This window comes from Lactuca serriola, chromosome 8 (genome assembly GCF_051521515.1).
Source record: "Lactuca serriola cultivar US96UC23 chromosome 8, Lser_US96UC23_V15, whole genome shotgun sequence".
NCBI classification, from domain to species: Eukaryota; Viridiplantae; Streptophyta; class Magnoliopsida; order Asterales; family Asteraceae; genus Lactuca; species Lactuca serriola.
In genome coordinates, this window is record NC_136415.1 from 218,617,159 (window position 1) to 218,644,220 (window position 27,062).

Sequence of the window (27,062 nt, forward strand, 5' to 3'; positions counted from 1 at the left end):
GCAAATGGTGTTTAGATTGACAACATGAGTGGACGTGTCATCGAAATCCAAAATAGGTTGCTAAGAGAATCCTTGAGCAATAAGACAACCTTTGTAACGATCAAGGCGCCCTTTAATGTCGAATTTGTGTATGTATAGCCAATGACAGCAAACTATGATGACATTAGAGGGCTTAAGGATGAGATCCCACAAGCAATTGGAGTTGAGGGAATACATTTCAGAGTCAATGGTAGAGCGCTAATAGGGTCAAACATGGCTTGAGCAGTGAACTATAGAATGGAAGAGATGTCATCGATGGAAGACAGATTAAAAATTTGTTTCAGTCGAAAGGAGTCGGTGTGAGATTGACTGCCATTTTCGGAATAATGGTAAGAGGAGGAGGAGGTAGGTTAGTGGATGCAGGAGGTTCAATGTAAGTAGCACTAGATGCATCCATCAACTGTAATTTATTGTAAGACTCCTGAAGAGGTATGGTCTGGGAAACCCTCTAAGAACACTTTTTACGAATGTTTGGATGCTCTGCTTATGCTCATGTGAATGATTGTAAACTGGAGCACAGGGAAATGAAGTGTATATTTCTAGAATACGCATCTGGTGGGAAAGGTCACTCTTTGTGTTGTACCGAAGAACAAACTCCAAAATTTGGTATTAGCAGAGATGTGACCTTTGAATCTGCTATATGTAACCAGAAAGGAGGTGGTACAAGTGATGCAGGGAACGATCAGGATGCTAGCCAAAATGTGGAGTTTGAAATAGAAACCCCACACAGTTTATGATAAATGAGGGATAGTAGGGTGGCATGGAACAACATAGACGTGAGGAATCCCTTGTTCAAAGTAGGGAAGAAGTGTCTAGTGATGTTGATGCTGGGAAATTTAACTTGAAGAAGCTTCTGGAGAATGAGTTTATGATGAACGATTTAGGAGCTGAAAAAAAAAAGATAGTATTGGATTAGGTGTCTAAGCCTATAACTATAGTTGGTATGTACTTGAATTGATAATGGCATGGTCTTTTGGGTTGCCTTCACACTTGCAACTGGACATGGGTGATTAATAGAGGAAGAGGAAAATTTTATTGATTTGGTTAATGAATTTAAATAAATGATTTAATAATATGTTATGGAAATAATATATTAATTAGAAATCGTATTATTAATTAATATTTAATCTGAGCGGTAGAGGATGGGGTTTCAGTTTGTCGTCAACGCGTTCTTAGTCATTGATGATTCCTCCGTGTCTCAAATTGTGAGTTGGAGTATTTTGAGGTTACAAGTTGTGCAAGTGGAATATCAGTGGTTGAGGAAAGACATTGTGAGATCCTGAGAGAGTGTATTGCAGTATCCGAGTATGATGCCATGAGTGGAAGATCATTGTTTAAGGTAAGACATTGTGAGATTATGAGAGGGTGTACTACGGTTTCTGAGTATAACACCGTGAGTGGAAGATTAGTGGTTGAGGCAAGACATCGTGAGATTCTATGATGGTGTACCGAGGTATCCGAGTATGATGCCCAAAAATTTTGTATTATTTTGAGACTTGAGTTTATGAGGGGGAAAGTGGAGTACCAAGTGACTATTGTTCCAATGGGAGCCCTTCAGTTAATTTTCATCGAGAGATTATCTAAAAATGTGAATTGAAGCGAGAGAAAGTGTTTTGTTGTGACGATTGTCGTTAAGAGTAGTGATGCTTAATCTGGGTCGGTGTGTGTACCTATCTATGATTGGACCGTGGAGCATGAGTTAGTGAACTCAGTGGGATGATGACTCGAGGATGTGATTGTGGAGTGATAATAGAGCGAGTGGATCCGAGTGGGAGTAATCACTTGGGACTGTCAGGGAAAAACCTTGGGGTAAGCCCATGGTGAGTGAGAGAGTATTTTGAAACTGCGGGGAGTCGTAGCTTTCACGAGTCAGTGAGAGAGTGTCATAAGCCTGCGAGAAGTCGTACCATTCACGAGTCAGTGAGAGAGCGTCATAAGCCTACGAGGAGCCGTACCATTCACGAGTCAGTGAAAGAGTGTCATAAGCTTGCGGGGAGCTGTAGCATTCACGAGTCAGTAAGAGAATGTCATAAGCCTGTAGGAAGCCGTAGCATTCACGATTCAGAGAGAGTATCGTAAGACTGCGGGGAGCCGTAGCATTCGTGGGTCAGCGAGAGAGAAAGAGAGTATATTAAGACTGCGGGGAGCCGTAGCACTTGTTAATCAGTGAGAGGGTGTTGTATAATATTGGGGAGCCGTAGTATTGACCAATTAAGCATAACGCAGAGGAGTTCTTAAGCTTAGGTAGTCTTACCAATTAAGTCTTTGGAAATTGGAGGTTGGACTAGGGGCGAGACTAGGGTCTCCGTGATGGTCGGGAATCGTCACATCCCGATTGGAGAAGTGGTGTACGTATAGATTTATGGATAATGGGGCATGAGTTGAGTATCAGATTGGAGATGAGTGATTCCAATTCTTCTGTTAAATCAGACTCCCGAACTTGAGTTTGGTTCTATTTGTGAAATGAATAGGAAGGACGAGATTCCGGATTTTCGGATGGGTTTCATTTGAAAGGTAATGGGTTCCATCTGATGTCTTAGACCTGAGTGGGTCAGTTCATTGGTTTGGGAAGGACCACGAGACGCATGGAACTAGTGAGTGGTAGATGACAGAGTTCGGAGGTGAAGCGACTTCAAATGGGGTCGTCGTATTCACTTGAGATAAAGCGAACTTCGTGACTGGTGTGTCACATGATGGGAAAAGATAGCTATTGTGAGAAGGAAGTCTATAAAGATAGATTATTTGGTGTGCAATGGATAGCCGTTGGGGGTTCCAATGTTAGGTTGGGAGCTGACCTTGTGCTCTGTGTTCGAAGGGTATTCGAGAGGAAGCTAGGGCTTACGAGTATAGATGTCAGAGGATAGTTTCGGGCGGGCGTGATCATTTTATTGTGTCTGAGGACCGAGCATTGAGGTTCATTTTCCATATGGGTTCTGAAAGCAGTACTAGTGGTGGTTCCCTGGTGAGATGTGACTTTTCTGTTCCTTTTGAGCTAGGATCTGGATCGACTGGTATATCTGACATGAGTGATTGATAGCCAAATATTGGTCAACGATTTGTTCCATCAGTAGCAACAAGGAAAATCAGAGTTGGCAGTGTGTTACCGGGGCCTATTATTCAATGAGCGTGTAACATGATGATATATTGTATGGACGGTCTAGCAGGGAGACAGCCCGCTAAAGTTTCCAGGTTCAGGAGAGACAGAACTGGTACGCAGCGGTAGAGGGGTCCGTCTTGCTTTGGGATTAGGAGTTCCTAATTAGGTTCGAGTGTCTTGGAAGGGAGATTGTTATATAATATGAGAATTTTTGGTGGTGCTTCTCGGGTTATTGGGTTTGATCTATGTGTTGTCCCAGCTTTACTCAGCTATAGAAGAACTGTTATAGTTAAAACCCTAAATGGGATTTGTTTTGGCATTTCAATCCCTAAGTGTCATGCATGGACGTAAACATTATAGCTTTACATGGTATCTCAGCCTCATCTAGAGTTCGGGGTTGTAGATCTGCCTTAAAACATCTGAATGAGAACATAGACTGAATGGACTCGCCGAGTTGATGAGCTGACTCGACGAGTCGGCTAGGGTTTTCCCCGAGGAGTTTGGACATGAGTAACTCGGCAAGTTGATGAGACAACACGACGAGTTAAGTTGGATTTTCGCTACATTTCTAAGGAAACAAGGGGACTTGACGAGTCACATAGATGCATACGACGAGTCGGGTCAACATGGACTGTTGACTCGAGTGTTGACTTCTGTTGACTTTAGGGTTTGGTCAAGACAGGGATTATGGGGACCATGGAGGGTAAAATGGTCTTTAACCCATCCTAAGAGTTAAAAAGAGAAAATAACATTTTGGTTTATTTAGAGTTGTGATCTGAGTGTTAATTAGAGATAATTATCATATGTGTTAGGCGGAGGCTAGATCAGTGACTCGTGTACGAGGTTTATTTGCTTACTTGCTTATGAGGTGAGTCATCTCACTGTACTTACCTAGAGTGGTAATCTTTGTGTGACTAGAGGGTCTTATGTGCTTACATTGAGTATTGAGATATCTTGCATTATGTCTTTGTGATTTATGTTGTGTGTTATTCTAAGCTTACTGAGTTAGGCCATACGGAGCGGGCGCGGGGTACGACATCGGGAAGCTTCCCGCCCGGCGGAACACCGCACCGTCGGTGCGAGGAAGCGTTGTGCGGGAAATGGAGAAGGGATCCTCTCCCGCTCTCTCTCTCTCTCTCTTGTTGCGATTGGCTGGGAATTTTTTTTTTGAAAAAGAACCGTTAATCAACGGTAAAAATGTAATTTTTTTTGGTTGTAACGGCTAATTGTGGTTTTTTTGTCTTTTTATCCTTTTTCCACTCCTATAAATACATACATATAACATCAAACATCACACTACCCTCTATTCTCTCTACTTTATATCAACAAAAAAAAATGAATCCCAACAATCAAACCCAACTTCCGATCGAAGGAAAAAAAGCCATGGTTCGAGGATAAACATCCCTCCTCAAAACATTTTTGTTTTCGATTCATCCCCGCAAGGAGTTTACCGCCTCCAACTCGATGCTCCCATTCAATCTTCACTACAATTCCAATACCAAAATGTTGGCCAATATTACTAGATGCAAGTTCCAAATGTTCCGTCGCAAATGTTTTCAAACTTTGTTGTGTTTCCGGATCAATAATTGCCAAATCAACCTCAACCCCAAACTCAAACTGAAACTCAAACCCAAACACAACAACAACACCAACTTGTCGATGAATTAGATGACACGGAAGAAGAAGACATGGTTCCCGAAACTCAACCAACACCAACACCACAAAGACGTAAAGGGAAAAAACAAGCGCACGAGGGTGTCGCACAGCCGGGAAGACAAAAGCCGACACACATGGGTTCCACACGAAGAGCTAGTTTTGGTCAAAGCTGGGGTTGATATTCTAAAGATTTGATTCAGGGAAACCCACAATCGGGAGACCATTTTTGGTTTCGCATTTTAGAACGATTTCGAGAGGAGCTAGGAAAATGTGACAACTACCGTACGAAACATCAACTTAATTCGAAGTTTCGAGAAATAGCAAAGGGGGTTTCAAAAATAAACGAGTTTTACAACAACCTAAAAACCCAACGAAAAAGTGGCCAAGGTGACGAAGAAATACTTCAAGAAGCGTTGCAGTTTTACCTTGAGGAAGTCGGAAAACCATTCAAGTGGCACTATTGTTGGAAATTATTGGTCCGAAGTCCTAGGTGGAAAAAATATGAGCCAGATTTTATTTTTGGAGTCCAGGAATCAAAGCGAAAGAAAACAGGTTCTAGTGGTTACACAACCTCCTCCGATGCTTGGGTCGGTCTAGATTTAAATCAGGACGACGAACACGAGCTAGAAGAAATTGTCCGCCCAATAGGTAGGGACAAAACGAAGAGAAAGGAAAAAGGGACTTCTTCGAGTGCATCTAATTTCAGTGTGGACATTGACGAAATGCGAAAGATAACATCGTCGTTTGATCGATATAATCTAAATTTCTCCGAACGTTTGACTTTCAACAAAGAAAAAGAAGAAACAAGGAAAAAGGAGCGGGCGGAGAGACAAGAAATGGAGGACATGAAATTTTTAATGGAAAACGTCGATCATTTCTCGGGATCGTCTCTCAAGCTCGTGATGAAGAAGAGGGAAAAAATTATGAAAAAATATTTTCCGTATGTCGTTGTTGGTTTGTTTGATTTTTAGTTTGTGTGTGTGTGTGTTTTTTTTTGTTTTTTTTTTTTTTAATTTTCTACTTTTTTAAATTTTAGGTTTAATGTAAGTTTTATTTTAATTAATGAAATTCTTTTTATTTTTAATTAAAATTTATGTTTAGTATTAATTTAAAAATTATAATTCATAACAAAAAAATTATTTTATTTAATAGAAAAAGTGAGGGAAGGGCTTTCCACCCATTCCTTGGGTTTTAGGTGAGGGAAATGAGGGTATGACCCACAAAAAGTAAGAGAATCTTCCCTCCCACTCCTTCCGATCTTATGACCGGAGAGTTCATCCGAGTTGTGGGACCGGAGGATCCCACTGAGACACTTTGACCGGAGGGTCCTATATAAGTATATCCATGAGAGGCTAATGAGATGTTTGTGATACTTTAGAGAACTCAGTAAGCTTCGTGCTTACTGTGTTATGTGTTATCTGTTTCAGCTACTTCTCAGGATCACGGGAAGGTGCCAGCTAGATTGTACACACGAGACGAAGTTTGTTTTGAGGATCCTGAATTGTGTTTACACAATTTATGAACATGTGTTTTTGATAAATTTTCATTTTGGAGAGTTGTGAATTGTGTTTTACGAGAATTATGTGATTTACAAAAATAAAAAATTTGTTTGAAAATTTACATATTATAATAAGGTATATTGGTCATTAAATCGATATATAAATAAACCAATGAGACTATCCGAGTGAAAAAGAAATGGATAGGTATGAGAAGCATAATCTTGACCAAATCACTAGTAGTTATTTGTTTTTATATATTTTTAACAAAAAAAAAGAAAAAAAGAAAAAGAAAAACTAGAATTGAGAGATGGAATGATAAAATTCATAGTAAATTTAAAAAGCAAAAGACAAAATTACAAAAATGGTCCTTGCGGTATGCATTTTTTGGGGGTTTTAGTCAAAATCACGACTTTTTTGGATTGGTGGTCATTTTGAGCCAGTTTCCTTTCATTTTTGGTCGCTGTCCAAACTAAAAAGACTATTATACCCTTAATGAATTTAATTTTTATTTTTCTTTCACTTTTTAAAAATATTATTATTATTAAATATAAAATTGGGCCCACATGTCCTCTCTTTCTCTCTCTCTCTCTCTCTCTCTCTCTCTCTCTCTCTCTCTCTTTCTCTCTCTTTCTCTCTCTCTGAAAATCAATTACTCCTCCATTGTCATTGTTGTACGGTGGTCACCAAACACCGCTAAGGAGCACCGCACAACCGCTATTTCATCAACCAAACACACCCAAACCTACTTCCTTCTCCGTCCGTTACTACCTTTTCCCCTCTTCTTCACCAGCAGATCACCGTCACCACTAGGTTGTTGTTGTTTTTTATCACCACCGACCCACTCCCTCCTATCCCTCTCATTCGTTACCAGCAGAAGAGAAACCAGGCAGCAAGGTCGCCACCCACTACTGCCGTCGGGGCTCTTTCCTCCACAAAAAAATCTCGTCGCCACCGCTACTTTTTCCCTCCGCCGTACCCATCTTTGTTCCCCTCCATCCTCATCAGACTCGTCGGAACAAGAAATAGAAGCAACGAAGCTCACATCATCGCCCACTGTCGCTGCTACTGTGGAGCTCCGACACCACGACTGCTGTTGTGAATTCAGAACTCCACAACCACCACTCTTGTCGGTACTCTGCCTTCCTTGCTTTTGATCGTTTGTAGCTGCCAAAAACCACCACCACCATGAGGGTGGTGTTGCTATCGTGACCACCGAGAAACCCTTACTACCATTTGGAACACCCCCAGTCACCCTTAATGCAGGAGGTATTGATCAACCACCACTTTTTTTTTTGTTGATTGCTTCCCTTATTCTTATGTCAGTCGAGATCGAAGGAAATGGGTCTTGTATCCCATAATCGTGACTTGTAAAACTGGTAGATACATTGAGGAACACAAGAGAGAGAGAGAGAAAGAGGCGGGCCCCATATTTTTTATTAAATAAACTTTAAATTAAATAGCAAAAACCATAAAAATGTATCAGAAGGGCATTTTAGTCTTTTCAGTTTTATACGGGACCAAAAATGCAAGGAAACTAGGTCAAAAGGACCACCAATCCAAAAAAGTCATGATTTAGACTAAAACCCCAAAAAAAATGCATACCACATGGACTATTTTTGCAATTTTGTCAAAGCAAAATGGAAAGAATTAGAGTTAGGGAGTCAATGGATAGATTGTGAAGAATAAAATTAAGTCACTTTGAAAATTTTAATTTTAATTTTAATTTTTGAGTTTGGCTCACTACAAGTCTATAAGATATAATATGTTTCTAAAAGTATGAAATTTATAAAAATTATATATAATTAAACGGGTCATATTTGAATCATCTTCAAGTTAAAAGTTTTGACTCTAACGCAACTCATTTAATTTTCGTATTGCATCGTGTCAATCCATCTATTTAAATGTATCAAAATATTCTACTGAAACCCGTTAATCTCATGTTAGGTTTTGTCAGACAAAAGTCACAAAGCATAATATAATAAACACATGTCTTCATTTGTCGTTAAGATATAAACACATAGTTTTTTTTAGGTGAGGAGGTTGGGTTGGGGTGTGTTTATTTAAATATTTTAAAAAATCAAGGGTAAAATAGTTTTTTTAGGTAAGACAGGGACCAAGCGTGTAACAAAAACAAACAGTAAGGACCTTCTGAGTTAAAAAAATAAGTTAGAGGCCAAACGTATAAATTACCCTAAACCATAGGGACCATTCGTGTAATTTACTCAAACACATGAAACAAGTTATCTGTTAATTAAAGTGCATATGAATAAAGTGTAAAACAAAAAAAAAAGCATGACTAGGTAATTATTTAACGAAATTATAATCAAACATGCATAATATATATAAAAATTTAAAAGCTTAACACCACAAGGAAAAAAGCCATTACCGGCGACAAAAGTCGCCGGTAATGATAATAGCGGCGACGCGTCACCGGTAATAAGTCGCCGCTACTGCCTCGTCGCTATTGATCAGTTTGTCGCCGCTAATGATAATAGTCGCCGCTATTAGTATGTCGCCGCTAATGAGAAGTGTCGCCGCTAATAATGTTGTCGCCGGGAATGACAATTGTCGCCGGTAAAAGGGTCGCCGGCAAAATGGTCGCCGGTAATGAGCTATGTCGCCGGTAAAAGTGTCACCGGTAATTTGTTTTCAATTTTTTTTTTAAATAATGATTTTCGTTGCCGGTGATAATATCGCAGGTAAAAGTGTTGCCGGTGATAATATCGCAGGTAAAAGTGTCGCCGGTAATAACAATATTCGATTAAATATCAAAACCAATAGTGTCGACGCTAATTACAAAACAAACATCCTATTAAATATCAAACATAATAGTGTCAAACAAACATCATATTACAAACAAACATCCAAAATACAATTAAATATCAAAAGTCATACTATCCGAGTAGCAAAACAACAAAATTTTTACAATCTACTAAGTAGCAAAACGAGACAACATATGCAAATAAAACCCATTCTTACATACCCTCATCGCCGTTCCCATCGTTTCCTTGATTATTTTGGGATTGAAAAAACGAATAAAGTTCATCCCTACATGCCGGGTCGGCGAGCATTGCACGAAGATTTTCCAACTACATAATTAATAACAATATATATAAACTTATAAGTTAGATCGTCAAACATAAACAAAAACTATCAAAATACATTGTTATTTTTAAAGTAAGATAGAAAACCAAAGTACATTGCTATATTTTGCACTTGGGACAAAAACCAAATTACCAAACTTTTTAGCAAATAACCACCACAAAACCAAAACTACCAAATCAACATGCATTTTACGATGCTAAAGTAGATTGCTATTTTACCTGTGATGGTTGTGATGGTGGTTGTGATGGTTGCGAAGGCTGTGGAATCGGCGGGAGACCAGAAGGTTTGCGGCCAATGCCTCTAATGTGGCCACGTCGCTCTCCTAATACTTTCTCGAACGTAGCTCTTTCTTGAGTTGGCGTAATTTTGGGTTTAGAGTTTAGTATACAGAATTAGCATTGTTTTTTTTCAATCCACATTTTTTTTACATCTAAAATAATACAAAAATTAAGTAATAAAGAAATGAAAAAAATAAATTAAAAATTTTTATTTATGCATTTTTTAATTAATTTTAATTAAAATTACTTGTAAGTTAGCTTGGGTAAAAACTAGAAGCTTTCTAGTTTTTGTATATAAGTTTTTAAACAATTTTATAGTTTTTTTTTGTGTTTTTTTTTCAATTTATAAAAATAATGTATTTTTATTTTTTTTTCATTTATAGCATCCTACTTATAAGAAAACCACATACTTTTACATACGTATTATGTTGTTGTGTTGTTTTTTTTACCGTCGAGATTAAAATGTATATAAGTTTTTAAAGAGTTTTATAATTTTTTTTGTGTTTTTTTTTTCCAATTATAAGTTAACTATATAACTTATTGGTTAATTAATTTGGAGCTAGCTTGGGTAAAAACTAGAAGCTTTCTAGTTTTTGTATATAAGTTTTTAAACAATTTTATAGTTTTTTTTTGTGTTTTTTTTTTCAATTTATAAAAATAATGTATTTTTATTTTTTTTTTCATTTATAGCATCCTACTTATAAGAAAACCACATACTTTTACATACGTATTATGTTGTTGTGTTGTTTTTTTTACCGTCGAGATTAAAATGTATATAAGTTTTTAAAGAATTTTATAATTTTTTTTGTGTTTTTTTTTCCAATTATAAGTTAACTATATAACTTATTGGTTAATTAATTTGGAGTTAGCTTAGGTAAAAACTAGAAGCTTTCTAGTTTTTGTATATAAGTTTTTAAACAATTTTATAGTTTTTTTTGTGTTTTTTTTTTCAATTTATAAAAATAATGTATTTTTATTTTTTTTTTCATTTATAGCATCCTACTTATAAGAAAACCACATACTTTTACATACGTATTATGTTGTTGTGTTGTTTTTTTTACCGTCGAGATTAAAATGTATATAAGTTTTTAACGAATTTTATAATTTTTTTTGTGTTTTTTTTTTCCAATTATAAGTTAACTATATAACTTATTGGTTAATTAATTTGGAGTTAGCTTAGGTAAAAACTAGAAGCTTTCTAGTTTTTGTATATAAGTTTTTAAACAATTTTATAGTTTTTTTTTTGTGTTTTTTTTTCCATTTATAAAAATAATGTATTTTTTTTTCAATTATAGCATCCTACTTATAAGAAAACCACATACTTTTACATAATACATAAGAAGGTGAAATTCACATACTTTTACATACATATACCACATATACACCAAATACAAATACACACAAAATAACATCCTATTTAAACCAAATACACATAATTTCACATATATACATAATAACATCCTATTTATACAAAATACAAAAGTTTCACAATCATATATCACATTTACAACCAACATACATACATTCACATACACACAATAACATTCTACTTATAACAAATACATATAATTTCTACTAATATACCACATATACATCAAACACACATACATTGGAATATATATACCAAATTCACATATATTCAAACAAATACAAAATATACAATCCAATTTTCACGTATGACAATTATCACATAATTTCACATATAAATACAACTTGAAGCTATACAACTAATTGCAATTAAATAACCACAAACAAAAAATTGAATAACTTGCTTCTAATCCAAAACAATACCACCAAAAACAAGAAATTCATACAAAATAAAAATGAAATCATCAAAAAAAACTTACCTTTCTTCAAGAAATTGAGCTACCTAGAAATTGATCCCAAAGCTTTAACCACTTGCTTGGAACAATGCTTCTAATCCAAAACAACACCACCAAAAACAAAGAATATGAGCAATTTATTATCATTCAATCACTACATAAAGCTACAAATCGAAATTCATACAACATAAAAATGAAATCATCAAAATAAAACTTACCTTTCTTCAACAATGGAGGTAGAAATTGATCCCAAAGCTTTAACCACATCTAGAGACACTTGCTTGGAACAATGAGGGGAGAAATTTGCTTGAAAGAAGGAGATTGAAGAAGAAATCGACGATACTGTGAAGGAAATTGGAAGCAAACAGAAAGGAATATGAAGAAGGGAGAAATCTGCGTGCGTTTTTTTTTTATCTGCGATGACCAATAGCGGCGACACCTTTAGCGGCGACGCTAGGGTCAATACCGGCGACAATTAGTAATAGCGGCGACAAACTGGAGGGAAGGGTACCGTGTCATTTTTATTAGACTATTAGCGGCGACTTTTTTGGAGTTTTAGCGGCGACATTTGTGTCGCCGGTATTAGGTTAGACCGGATAACGCACCCCACCCGTTGGATTGTATATCTCATCGAACGGTTCAGATGCAATAGAGGGGGAAAATGCGGATTCGGGTGACAACCCTTTAGCGGCGACACTATTAGCGGCGACAAGGGGCTTTACCGGCGACTCTAGGTTGAGTCGCCGGTAAAACCCCTAGTCGCCGCTAATAGTGTCGCCGCTAAAGGTTATATTTCTTGTAGTGAAATACGAACATCATAAATTAAAATGGATCAAATTCCCAACCAAACTCACGCCAACCAAACTCAGGAACATCCATATGATAACAGAAGTCCAAAAAGATAGCACGACTCTTATAGAAAAATGATCTAATCATCCCGTCGAAGTAGAGTTGTGAGCACTTGATCGGTCATCAAAGATGCCTTCAACAACTTCAATGCCTATCAAAGCTCAAACAAAAAAAATCACATTAAAATATGAATAATATTGGAAAAGTATTTGAAAATTAATATATATCACCTCATCTTTTCCGAAAGTCAATGTTTTCTCCTCAAGCTGACTCAAATCGTTCACAACAAAGTTATTGATGAGAGTAATGGTTGAAATGGTGGACATGGGCTTCACCACCAAGTTATCCATAACCATATAAGTCACCACATCTTTTACATACCCTCCTGTGATCAGTTTCCTCTTTCCCCCTACGGCTTCCTTCACCAAATGACGACAACTTGGACACTTAACATCCGGATGCTCAGTCACGTGTTTAAAATGGCAAGTATTAATTGTAACCATCAAGAGCATAATACCCTGAACGAGAAGTAAAACCACATCTGTAAAGTGTTTTTGATGTAGCAGGTTTATCATCCGCAAAAGCATCATTCAACAATAGAAACATGTTTCCATTGAATGCAATTTCAGGATTAAAGATAACATATCTTTGTCGATGCCTGGTTGAAGATACGTTTGATTAAAGTTGTCGACGCTTTCTTTGAGTTCACCTAAGCAACCCACCATTTGTTTGGAGCCCAGGATCTGGATGAGGCTGCCAAGAGGTAAAGAGAATATGTGGAAAAGGAAATCCAAACACTCTTTGGTTGCTTCGGCAAACAAAACTTTCTGGGTTTTCTTGTCTATCAGAAGCTTCAATGTCGTGTTTGGAGAAGCCATTGATGGAGTATATGGAATCATGGTTTGGTGAACTCGACTCCCCATTGCTGAGTTGATCTTCCTCCCTCTCTGTATCTTTCTCTTCTTTCTCTTCCCTCTCTCCATCTCTCTCTTCGTGGCAAAAATGGTATACCAGCGCATTGTATTTTTTGGTGGAGCTCGGCTAGAGCTTCCCCAAAAATGGTATACTAAGAGTCTAAGAGTGGGAGATGAGCCATGCATCCACTTAGTCTTGTAGTTTTCTTTCCCAATGACTGTAGAAGTATCTTTCTTGAGGTTTAAACAAGGCATGCAGCATGCTAGTTTCCAATCACTTTTAGGTTTGCATGGCGTTTTTAAAGGCTTGGAAATGATGACTACTATAGTATACAAAACGGAATTAATATAGTAGTCAATGAGTATGTATGTTACCGAGATTATTTGCATGCCAAAATTATTACCAAGCAGCGCCTTGAAGATAATGAAGTTTTTTCAAACTCTTTGTTTTCTTTTAAATAGTTACAAATTACTCATTTTTAAATACAAGCATTTAAAACTCCTTCAAAATCTTTATCTCCACAGCTCCCGTGTTCTAAAATCTCATATCAAGATTTGATAAAGACAAAACTTCATAAATGGTTCCTGTGGTTTTCGAAAATATCAAGTTTAATCCCTAAGTTCAAAAAACCTCACAGATGGTCCCTGTGGTTTCAAAACTTTTAACAAACAGTCCCTTAACCACATAAAAAGACTAATATGCCCTTTCTATTTCTTTTTAGAATTAATTTTACCTAATCCTATTTTAAAAAATAGAAAAACAAAATAAATAATTCATTAGGCCCACCTCTCTCTCTCTCTCTCTCTCTCTCTCTCTCTCTCTCTCTCTCTCTCTCTTGAAAGTCTTTGTCATCTTCTTCTACTCAATCCCCAACACACTTAATTTGACTGATAAAAAAACGGGCACTTCATTTACATCAGTTCTTAGCCCCAACAGCTTGATTTTTAAACATCGCCACTGCTCTACCCCTACTCCGCCATAGAACCACCTATATCAAATGTGAATCACCAACGTTGGCCACCATTTGTCAACCAACAACCCCCCTTTTCCCTATCTTGCTCTGACAATCAATCCTAAAAGCAATAACACCAGCAGAAATCGAGCGGAGGTAGAAATCGAGGGAGGCTCTTCGATCCTCGTCTGATCGAGAAGGGAGAAGAAAGAATGGAAGACAACAGCAGGTGGGGGTGTTCGTGAGGAAAGAATCCGACGAACCAAGGCTGCCGACCCTATTTCAGTTTCTCTCCTTCCTCCATCATTCTTCCCTATCGATCAACAACTCAAAACATCTCCTCGTTTGTAGTGGTCCTCAATTTTGGCTTCGATAAAGTGAGAGGAAGAAGAACCGATAAACTAGCGAGCTATTACAACTCCTCAGCCATCCTTACTTGGTTCTCCATCACCTCCAATACCTCCTCTCTCCGTCTACTGTTGGTAGTTTGAAGCCACAGCTCCGATGAGTGAGCTATCAGCCGAGAAGGAGCTCATCGGAAAAACCGACTGCTCTTCCCTCTTCAACCATTATAGCCGCCTCCGCCTTTTCCCCCCTTGTGACTGCTTAACTACCATAGAACCACACTCCACCATCGGAGCTTCCTGATCGCAACCTTCCATTCGTGATTTCAGCTTCTCCAAACAGACGAAGACGAAGACCTGTTCCCTTAGCTCTCAACCGGAGATGATGCATGTTAAAGCCTTAAAGGGTCGCCGGAGATCGACGACTCTGTCTCTCCTCGCGATTTGAATGACCACCATCGGAACTTCTCATCGCTTCCGATTTGTTCATTCCTCCAAATCCCCAAAACATATGAAGAAGACGATGAGTGTTTTTTTTATGTTTAGAGAGAGAGAGAGAGAGAGAGAGAGAGAGCATGTAGGCCCAATGAATTATTTATTTTGTCTTTTTATTTTTTTAAAATAGGATTAGGTAAAATTAATTCTAAAAAGAAATAGAAAGGGCATATTAGTCTTTTTATGTGGCTAAGGGACTGTTTGTTAAAAGTTTTGAAACCACAGGGACCATCTGTGAGGTTTTTTGAACTTAGGGATTAAACTTGATATTTTCAAAAACCATAGGGACCATTTTTGAAATCTAAGACTCAGGACTTTGTTCAAGAGGTAATCACCCGCACTATGACAACTTTATGTCACTATTTACAAAGTACCTAGTCAAATCCATATCTTTCTTCCAACACTCCACCAGATCCTCTTAAACAAATCTACTCGTTAGATTTTCAACCTTCACCTATAAAACCTCACCCATATCCTCCAAAAGAACGCTTTTTCCTCCTTCCACTTTTCTCTCTAGAATTCGAGATTATTCCCAGGAAGCAATTGTTCCTACTTCACTCTTGGTAAGTTCGTCCTCATTACTCTTAAATATTCTTCACTTCTACATTCAAATCTTGGATTTCTTATTCAAATGTCATCCTAATGGTTCTTAGGATCTTCAAGTCCTCAAGCTTTCTCCAAGTGTTCTTGACTTGGAAACCTCATTCCTCCAACATCCATCTCAGGGAACCACTCAAGGTGAGTTCATACCCCCACATTTTCATGTTTTCTTCAAGTTTTAGTGGGAGAATACAATTTAAAGCAAAAAAAACATAACTAAACTCAAACATCAACTTTTAACAGGAAAGTTTAGTTCCATTAACAGACTGTTTTGAATGTCTTAGATTTAATATCTTCCAAAACTGTTTAATATTCAAATAGATTAAGCTTATACCTTTCTAATGACTACTTTCACATCTCCATACGATTTTTCTAAAATTATGGTAATTTTTACCAAACTTCCTATCATTTTAGAAACGAATTCGGACCAGTTTGTGAATATGAACATTTCACACCAGTTAAAGACTTCTGAAAATCATAATAAAAATTATGAATAAACTACATACATTTTCTAAACTCTCAGAGTTTACGGATTCAGTTTTCGACTTCGTATGAGTTTTCTATGATTTTTATAAAACAGTGCCCAAAAGTTAAAAGCTAGTTATATAGCTTACAACATTAACAACACTTTGTAGCATGTTGAGCAAAGTGTATAACAATAAGTTTATAAATTTGGAATGTATTTCTTGTTAGTCTAACATCAGAAATATAAATTAGTCATTCATGACAAGGATTTCAAACACTTCTAATAAGTACAATAAACTATAATAAGTATACTTTAAGGATTTCACAATACAAGCATCCTACATGAATACGGTTTTACTCTCAATACAAATGGGTTTTCATTTACTACACAATAAACTGTAAAGGGTATAGTTTAGGGATTTCAAATTTTAAACATATCGCACGAAAAGGGGTTTCACTTTCACCATAGAAAAGGTTTTACTTGCATACTACACGTAAACAAGTTATCGTAAATTATGAGACTCGTCTTCATTGTACTCTTAGAGTACAGGTTAAAATTCCTGATTAGTTATAACTAGGTTCTCTTGTAGTCAGAGCGTGATAATTGTGTATAGATCTATATTGGGATTGACAACCCACACCCATGCTACTTGCATAAGCCCGATCGGCCAATCGGGCGTGACAAATGTCATTTCAATCCCGACGCCTGAAGAACGTCGCAGCAAGCGTCTCTGTTATAGTATGGTTATAGCGACTCACATACGGAGATAACAACACATATAGTTTACGAGAATTTCTACTTTAAAAAGGGGTTTTATCTATTTTAAAACTGCATACAAACACGTTACAAGTACAAAACACACTCTTACACTTAGTCTTGGGATTTAAGACTACATAGCATTTTATAAGGAAAATATTGGATTTTTTTGGGTATTCATTAAAATTACAAACGCGTTACAAGTACAAAACACACTCTTACACTCAGTCTTGGGATTTAAGACTACATAACATTTTATAAGGAAAATATTGGATTTTCTTGGGTATTCATTAAAATTAAAAACACGTTACAAGTACAAAACACACTCTAACAAGAAGCACAGGGTGCTCTATCTCCCTAACAAATATTTCGTACGAATACAACTTAACACATGTCTTACTAAAAAGATTTTATGTCGTCATTCGATTTGGATTGTTTTAGTCCTCACCTTCCCAATTGAATGGCTACGAAAAAACCCTTCACCTATCCCGCTGAATATAGAAACCCCCGTCTCTCGTAAACACAAATCCGACACGGACCTCCGAGTCATCCCTCGTTGCGAAACCTCGAAGTACTCATGGGAGGAGTATTATGTCCTCCGAAACCTTTCCGAAGTATTTCCAGCAGACCCTTCGAGAATATCACGCATGCAGCAAATAAAGTTCAAGTACAGAGGCTTGGGACGAATGCAGTCAACCTATCACTACTAAGTGTATACGTGAGGACAATATATAATTAAAATTCTGCGGACATTGGATGTGTGTTTCCGCCCTATTTCGTGTTCCTTTTCTGGTTGTGGACTTGGGGCAGAGTCACCCATCCAACTGTCTTACCAACCTTAATTACATACGACCTATATGCGCGAGTAATGATAGATGGACCAGGTACGAGTCCTACCATGAACTTTGGGACAAGGCTACCCAGGAGTGCGAGTGGACGTTTTACCATTCGAATGAGTCTTGTCGCGTAAACCAAACCCATATGCTCCCTAACGATCTAAATGGCAAATGAGAATAAAAAACCACTTAGATAGGGAAGCATGCCCTATGCAACGCTCCGACGAGAAGTCATTACCTATGCCTCAAGACAACTAAAGACGTACAGGGTCGGCTAGATCGCGCATGACTTCGAACTAGGAGCAGTAGTATTTGCCCTAGAGATCTGGAGGCACTATCTCTACGACACGAAATGTACAATCATTACCGATCATAAGAACCTAGAAGACAAGAGCAGCAGGACACGTTACCCTATGAACCGAATCTGGACGCCAAAGTTGGTGGATTCAGAGACATCGTCAAGAACGAAGCACACAACACTCGCTACTTCGTTCATCCCGGCTCAATCATAATGAATAGGGACCTCAAAAAGCGATATCGGCAGCCGAATAGGAAAGCTAACCTCGCTACATATGTGGTCGAGTATCTGACTTGTGCTAAGGTTAGGGTAGAATCACAGAACCTTTGAGTTTCCTACAACAACCAGTGATACCCAAAAGGAAGTGGAAGTGGATAAACATGGAGTTCATAATCAAGTTACCACACACTTCCTACCAATCAAAAAAACCGACATGATGGAGAAATTGACTAGAGTGTACATCAAAGAGATTATACGACTACATGATATGTCAATCTCCATCACTTCCGATAGAGACAGTAGATTCATTTCGCAAATTTGGCAATCACTCCAAAAGTCTCTGGGAACTAGGCCGAATATGAGTACGACCTACGAACTACAAACTGATAGGCAGAGCAAAAAGGAACTGTTCAAACGTTGGGAGAAATGCTAAGAGCTTGTGTAATTGACTTTGGTGAAGCTTGGGATACCCATCCACCCCTTGTTGAATTCTCGTATAATAACATTTACCACACTAGCCCCAAGGTTGCACCATCTAAAGCTCTCTATAAGCCGCAACTGCAGATCACCGCTTCACTGGGCTGAAAGGGGAGGTGCACAACTAGCAAAGGGGCGAGTCCTTAACAACACCCTCATTGGTCCTGAAATCATAAGAAGGACTACAGAAAAGATTGTACAAATCCAAGAAAGGCTGAAAACATCTCTAGAGTGACAAAAGAGCCGCACGGATAAGCGATGCAAACCCTCGAAATTTCGGCCTGGTAACCGATTTCTACTAAAGGTCTAACCATTGAAAGGAATGATACGTTCGGTAAAACATGGGAAACTAAATCCAAGGTACATCGGGCCATTCGAAATCCTTGTCAGGATTGGCCCAGTGGCATACAAACTTCGACTACCCCAAGAACTTAATAGTGTACTTCCTACCTTCCATATGTCCAACATGAAGAAGTGCTTGTCCGATGAGACTCTCGTTGTTCCTCTTGACAAGATTGAAATCAACAACATTCTCCACTTCGTGGAAGGACCGGTAGAAAACGTGGATCGAGAGATCAAAAGAACAAAACAAAGTAGCGTCCCTAGTGTGATGGTCTGTTGGAACGTTAAACAAGGACTCAAGTTCACCCGAAAACGAGAAAACCAAATGAAACAAAAATACCCACACCTCTTCCCCAACTCTTGAAGACCCGGTCAAAGTGCTAATTTCGGGATGAAATTCCTTCTAACGAGGGGATAATGTGACAACCATTACTTTCTGGCCAAGTCAAAGTCAAAGAAAGTCAACAAATCAAACGTGTCAACTCAACTTGGGCTAATATGTTAGGGATTACTTTATGTTTACTAATCTATGACTCTAAACCTTAAATTCAAAGTAACACTTGAAAGTTTCAAATGTTCAAAATTCTAAACCCTAATAAGATTGAGGGAAGTAACACCTCTATAAAACACTATTACGTGCCCTTCGGGGGTGCATAACACTCAAAATAGGATGTAACTAAGTCCACAATCTTTGAACTACGAAGAAAAACAATAATAAAGACCCCCGACAAAGTCTCTCTCAATCTCTCCCATTGTATCTATCTCTCTCCCCAAATCTCTCCAAGAATATGAAATCTCTCCCAAATCTCTCCAAGAATATGAAATCTCTCCCAAATCTCTCCAAGAATATGAAATCTTTCCCAAATCTCTCCAAGAATATGAAATCCCTCCCAAATCTCTCCAAGAATATGAAATCCCTCCCAAATCTCTCAAAGAATATGAAATCTCTCTCAAATCTCTACAAGAATATGAAATCTCTCCCAAATCTCTCCATGTATGTGAAACCTTTACCAAATCTCTCTATGTACCTTCCTCAGTCGAAAACAGCCCAAAAACCGAAGGAGAAAACCCAAAAGGAACCCTTTTAGTCCGGAACCGTCTTAAGAAAACGGACAATTTCGCACCTCCCTCAGCTTCGAAACTTCTTGTTGGGTTGAAGATTCGTTTAAGTATTGCGTCATTGGGCTCGGCTATTTGTCCAATTGTTTTGTACTCCGGTTTGGGCCTGTCCAACCGTGAGCCTGTTAGGTTTACTATATAAGAATATGCTTGCATGCATATTAGGTTAATGATTTAGAGATAACGATCTAGAATACAATAGAGAGAATTACGATAGCTTTGTTTTTCTTCATCGTTCCTGTAAGCCTTCTAACCCTCTACAGTTGATGTTCTTGATCGAGCTCTTCTGAGGGTTGTTTTATAATCATTCGACACGTTTGATTCATTCTTGAGTTGTTCATTATTTTCGTGTTCTTGCTGTTTAATCTTTATTTACCTGTTTAAGATCTAATCGATCTTCAAGATTAAGTTTTAATCCTAACAATTGGTATCAGAGCAGGAGGCTGTGTAATCGATACACTTCTTTTCTGTGAAAAGGTTTCAATTAGGGTTTTTTCCGCAATTACTGATATTTATTGAGCCGTCATCTCATTATTGACGTATCTTGATATTTATTGTTTTGCCCTAATCTGATTTATTACACGTCTGATCTTTGAACAGGTTATTCGATCATTATGGATGAGTCGCAATCGAATCCCATCAATATTTCCAACAGCATTGGATCAACCACGAAGATTCCCATCCTATACACCCATGATTATGAAGTCTGGGCGCATCACTTTGAAGACTATGTTATAGGATCTGAGGATAATGGATACCTCATCTGGGAAGCAATTATTAATGGACCGTTTTCTCACTCTGCAACGTCAAGGACTATTAAAACTCAAAAGGAGTATAATGATCTACTGAAGGATGTTAAAGATATTGCGCAAGATGAAAAGGATAAATTCCAGTGCAATGTCAATGCGTTAAGATTGATCAGATTCGCCCTTCAGTCCGACACTTTCAGGTTAGTAAGTTCATGCACGACGGCAAAGGAAGTTTGGGATAGACTTCGTGAACTGTACTCTACAGACGAGGATCTTGAACACTTTATCCAAACCTTACTCTTATCTGAGTTTGGAGAATTCAAGCAAGGAGCCGAAGAAACTGTGACCCAAACGTTCGATCGCTTCAATCATCTTCTCAGCAAGATGATCAAACATGACATCGAAAGGAAGCTTATCGAGCAGAAGGTTATGTTTTTAAATGGTCTAAGATCAGAGTGGAGAGCAGTGGTGTCTACAGTTAAAGCCCATGAGCAGTTTAAATCATATTCTTTGGCGAAACTGGTGGGTATTCTCAAGTCTCAGGAGAAAATTGTGCTGCAGGAAAAGAATGTTGTCTCAAGCCTAGGTTCGCTGACCCTCCTGTCAAAAAGTAAAGCTGTGATGGAGGACGAAGACCTCAACTTGGAGGAGTATGACCTCACGGCTGAGGATTATGCTATGATGGTGTCTAACTCCAAAAGGTTCATTAAGAAGAGATTCCCCAGCAACAAAAACTGAAACTGGCAGGGGAGTTATAGTTCAGAAAAGGTTAACAATGAACCGAAGGTTGAAGAGTCTAAGAAGGAACCGAAGGCAGAAGGTGATTCTGGAGTAAGCTGTTACTACTGTGGAGGGAAAAACCACTATGCTAAGGATTGTGTCCTCAAAAAGATGGCTGAAAAGGATGAGGAAGCTTTGCTGCAGAAAAAGCTTGATGAGTTGAGGAAGAAGAAATCTACCTCTAACCCTTCCATGAATGCTCTAATTGTGCAGGGTTCGGTTGCTGATGATGAGTTCGGTGGCGTGGAAGTTTGGTCAACCGACTCTGAAGACGATGAAGTGAGGAAGCCTTCTCATGGAAAGGCTTGTGTGGCAAAAGAGGAGAGTAGTGGAGGAAGGTGCTTGATGGTGTCTGAAGTATCTCAGATGAGGGGATACAACACTGATGGTGGAAGCAATGAACCGAAGGAGCAGCAGGATATGTGCTTTATGGCCAAACCGCTCAGCGTGCAGTTCAACGAGCTCGATGAACTGATCAAGAAGGTACAATCGGTTTTTGTTTCATTTAAAGTACCACAATGCTCATATGAAAAAGAGCTAAAAAGTGTTAATTCTCGAATCTCTCATCTAGATAGTAGTTTAACTCAAACTCGAGTCACCAATTCTAACCTAACTGATCAATTAAGCAGGGTGTCTTCAAAGAGTGAGGAACGGCGCATGTGGATCGAGTTGAAGGAGTCAGAATTAGTTAAAATAAAAGATGAAAACATTTATTTACAAAGAGACAATTTAAAGCTGTTAAAACAGCGAAATGTTTTTTGTTTGATTGCAAAACGTCTTTACACTAATATTACTCAGATTCACTTGGACTGTGAAATAGGACAAAAGATTCATCGCATGATTTTGCCCTTCCTTGAGTTTAAGGAGGATGAAATTGATGCTGAAGCTTATAATTGTGAGAGTGTGATATCATCTGATGACGTCAATCCGACCTATATGTATGGACTGGACAAAATAGAATCTTTCATTAAATCCAAGGACCATAAGGACATGCTTAATAACCTTTTGGATGAAAATGATAGACTTAAACTGAGAACCGAAACCATACAAAAATTTGACTCTTTAAACGCCAACTTGAGCTCAGAAAACAAAATTGATGTTGAAAATGCATCTGAGCTTAATGAGGATGACAATATGAGTGAAATTTCTATAGAGGACACGGTTAACTGCTCAGAATTTGTGAAAAGCGAACCTGAAAACCACAAGAATCTAATTTCAGAAAATTCAGTGGAGTTCGCTCGATTGTCCCAACAAAAGTCCCCGATCTTAGCAGAGAAAGCCGTTGTATATCAAAAGGTTAGGACCACTCCAAATCAAGTGTACAAGGTCACAGGAGTAACCGAACATCAGACTGCTGAACTCACAGCTATTGTAAACGAAGACAATGCTGATGGCTGCGATGAGTTTTTCTGGTCAGCTCCAATCGATAATGCAGATGAAACGGTAGGCTTATCAGAAAGGACCTCATGGATAAGTAAAGGTAGATACATACCAGAACCCTTGAACAAGCCAGATCATTTCAATGTGCCAAGTACCAGTGGTACGAAAGACATTCCTCAAGAAAATGGAAGTTCGGCAAAAGAAGACATTCCCTCTAGTTCCTCAGTTCAAAGTGAAACTTCCACAGTTCAAAGTGAACCAGCCAAAGAGAAACTGAAAATGAAAGCCAATATCCATCATCAACCGAAGCAGATGAGGAATCAGAAACGTCAAAGGAACCAGAGATACAGGAAGAATCTATCTGAAAGGAAACAATTCTGGCAATCCCAGAATGCATATTTCTCACATCAAGACAAGAATCTGAAGTTTGAGAATAATCCTGTTAAAAAACACGAGAGCCACAACAACCGAAAGCCAAGGTTCGGTTCGGAAAAGAATACCAACCGAAAGCAAAGGTTCGGTTCAGAGGATGACTCCAACCGAAAGCAAAGGTTCGGTTCAGAGAACGACTCCAACCGAAAGCAAAGGTTCGGTTCCGAAATCAAAAGTGATCAAAACTCTAAGGTCAATCCCACCAATGATAAAAAGCAAAAGGGTCACCTAGAGTCTCCAGACAAGAAGTCATCTAAGCCCTCTCCTTCTCACTCATCTAATTCATCTAATTCTTCTAATTCTTCCAATTCATCTCCATCTCACTCTAAAGTTCACTCAGTTCATTCTCAAAAATCTCATTCGTCAGCTGAACAAAAGGGCAAACAGAAGGTTTCTGCATCCAAACCAGAGTCTAAACCGAAAGCACCTAATCCTAATAAAATCAAAGTTTTTACCATCAAAAGGAAAGATGAAACAACACTAATAAAACGAACATATCTTGTTGACATCTCTCTTACTATTCCTGTACCTGTGAAAGGCTCACGAGGACCCAAGAAACTTTAGGTTCCTAAATCTGCTTAATTTTTGCAGGTTATAAGTGACGAGCAGTTTGACGAAGAATGGTACATCGATAGTGGCTGCTCGCGTCACATGACAGGGAGGAAAGAAGAGCTCAGGGAATACAGGTCTCTTTCAAATGGTGGCAACGTCAAGTTTGGAAATAACTCCTTCGGCACCATAAAGGGATACGGAATGATTACCAATGGTGATTTCACTATAAGGAAGGTGGCATACGTGGAAGGACTACAACACAACCTCATCAGTGTATCTCAGCTTGTTGGAGGTACAGGTCTCAAAGTCTCATTCGACGATGAAGGTTCTGAAATTATTGAGAAGAAGACGAAGAAAGTAATTCTCAAATCAGAGCGTAAGGGTGAAATGTTTCCTCTAAACCTCAAACCAATCAAAGGAAACCCAGCTATATGCCTGTTATCAAAAGCACAATCTGACGAAAGCTGGTTGTGGCACCGAAGACTCTCTCATCTCAACTTTAAAGATATCAACAAACTTGTCACTGGAGGTCATGTTCGAGGTCTTCCATTGCTCAAGTTCGATAGAGATCATCTGTGTGCTGCATGCGAAATGGGGAAGCAGAGTCGTCAAAGTCATCCATCTATAATTAACACTAAAGTTGTTGAACCACTCGAATTACTTCATATTGATTTGTGTGGTCCATCATCTATCGAAAGCATCGGTGGTAGCAAGTATATTCTTGTTATTGTTGATGACTTTTCGCGATTTACATGGGTGTTCTTTCTAAAGCTCAAATCTGAAGCGACTCATAAGCTGAAAGTGTTCATCAAGCAGATTGAAGTACAACTCAAGAAGGTCGTTCGCAACATCAGGAGCGACAATGGTTTGGAATTCAAAAACAGAGAATTCGAAGAATTCCTGGTAGAAAAGGGAATAAGTCACAACTTCTCAGCTCCCTACACACCTCAACAGAACAGAATAGTCGAAAGATGAAACCGATCTTTGTGTCAAGCTGCCCGAACCATGCTAAGTTTCGCTTCCTTACCTCTTTATTTTTGGGCTGATGCTATTTCTGCTGCTTGTTTTACACAGAATAGGTCATATCTCAACAAGCGATTCACGTTCACACCTTATGAGATTCTCAACAACAGGAAGCCCAATGTGAAATTTTTCCACGTGTTCGGCTCACGGTGTTTCGTCTTTAACTCTAAAGAACACCGCAACAAGTTCGATGTCAAAGCCGACGAGGGAATCTGTATGGGCTACTCTCTCACTTCCAAAGCATACAGAGTTCTAAACAAGCGTTCGAGGAAAATCGAAGAGACTTATTACGTGACTTTTGATGACAGCTATGTCAAAAAGCTTCAGGCCAAAGAAGACACAGCTGGAGAAATTTTTCCTCAAACTGGCCAAGTCACAGTCTCGATCGCCAATCTATTCGAGAAGTTTATGGAGCTATTTGACGAACCAGAGAAAGCTACTCTCTCAGAAGCAGGCGCAACAGACAACAAGGTAGACCACATGAAGCAAATTGTCGAAGAAGCTGCCAGGAGAATGAATGAAGGGGGATCGAATTCTGACGAATCTCCATCAAACGATGCTTCAGTCGAGGGGGAGGATCAACCGTCATCAACTCAGCCGACCTCACATGTGGAGGGGGAGCCAAGCTCTCCAACTGCTCCTGAAAGTACTTCTTCAACTGAAAGTGCTTCACCATCCGAAGATGCATCAACGCCTGAATACCCAGCACCACAAGAAACCTCTAAATCTCAAGTTTCTCAAAGCATTCCAGAAAGCTCATCTATCGAGGGGGAGCAAGCTGATATGTCATTCGACTACAAAAGCCAATCCGAGCCAGAAGAAATGATCAATGCTGAACTGGACCCAACCTTTGATCCAAACTACCCTCCTCTTACCAAATGGACCAGAGATCATCCTATTTCTCAAGTTGTTGGTGATGTTTCTGAAAAGGTTCTAACCCGATCACAACTCAAGGAAAAACAGACGTCCTTATTTTCCAAAGTTGAATTTTGCATGTTTAACTCATTCGTATCAAAAGTTGAACCGAAGACAGTTAACACCGCTCTCGATCACTCCGATTGGGTTCAAGCGATGCAAGACGAACTGAACGAATTTGAAAGGAACAATGTCTGGCGCCTCATTCCAACTCCTCCAGATGCCTCGGTTGTTGGTCTCAAATGGGTCTTTAGGAATAAAATGGACAAGGAAGGGAACGTTATAAGGAACAAAGCTCGTCTGGTTGTAAAAGGATATTGTCAGGAGGAAGGGATTGATTATGAAGAGACTTTCGCTCCTGTAGCTAGGCTAGAATCTGTAAGAATATTTCTTGCTTATGCTGCCCACAAAAACTTTGAAGTTTTCCAAATGGACGTCAAGTGTGCATTTCTTAATGGAGAACTCGAAGAAACAGTGTACGCGGAGCAACCTCTTGGTTTCGTGAACAAAAAGTATCCCAATCATTGCTATATTCTGGATAAAGCCGTGTATGGACTCAAACAAGCTCCGAGAGCCTGTGTCACACCCCAAAACCAAGAACGGCGGAAACGTTCCGGGGCGGAGGACGTCATGTACAGTATCGCAACACAGTAAATGTAAATAAGCAAACAACATCATCCATTGCATTAAATATATAATTTTAATACAAGTGTGTTCTGTACAGTTATAGACACCAAAAATAATGAAACACAAAATAAAATGAGATGAGTCTTGAATGCACTCCATCTTCTCAAAAGCTGGCCTCGGTACCTGTCTACTGATGACCTGAGAATACAAGTTATTTTGAAAGAGTTTATCAGCATTAAGCTGGTGAGTTCATAAGTATTTTAGTGTCCATGTTTCTTGTAAAAATGTTTGAACCTGTCTCAATGTATAAGTTGTAAAATTGTAAGTAAATGCTTGAAAGTGTTTGTAAAAGTTTGAATCACTCAGAAAATCCTATATTTTCTATAAAAGTAACCTTCTACCAAGGCTAGGCTGTTTTGTAAACTTTTCTGTTGTAAAA

The 27,062-nt window shown here is 38.5% G+C and overlaps 1 protein-coding gene across 1 annotated transcript; it reads left to right on the plus strand.

Annotated features, from left to right (window-relative positions):
* Nucleotides 1-799: 799 nt before the first annotated feature.
* Nucleotides 800-5,763, plus strand: LOC145067875 (glutathione S-transferase T2-like). Its single transcript, XM_079014912.1, has 2 exons — nt 800-943; nt 4,993-5,763. The coding sequence occupies exons 1-2, from the start codon at nt 800-802 to the stop codon at nt 5,761-5,763; spliced, it is 915 nt and encodes a 304-aa protein (XP_078871038.1).
* Nucleotides 5,764-27,062: the final 21,299 nt, after the last annotated feature.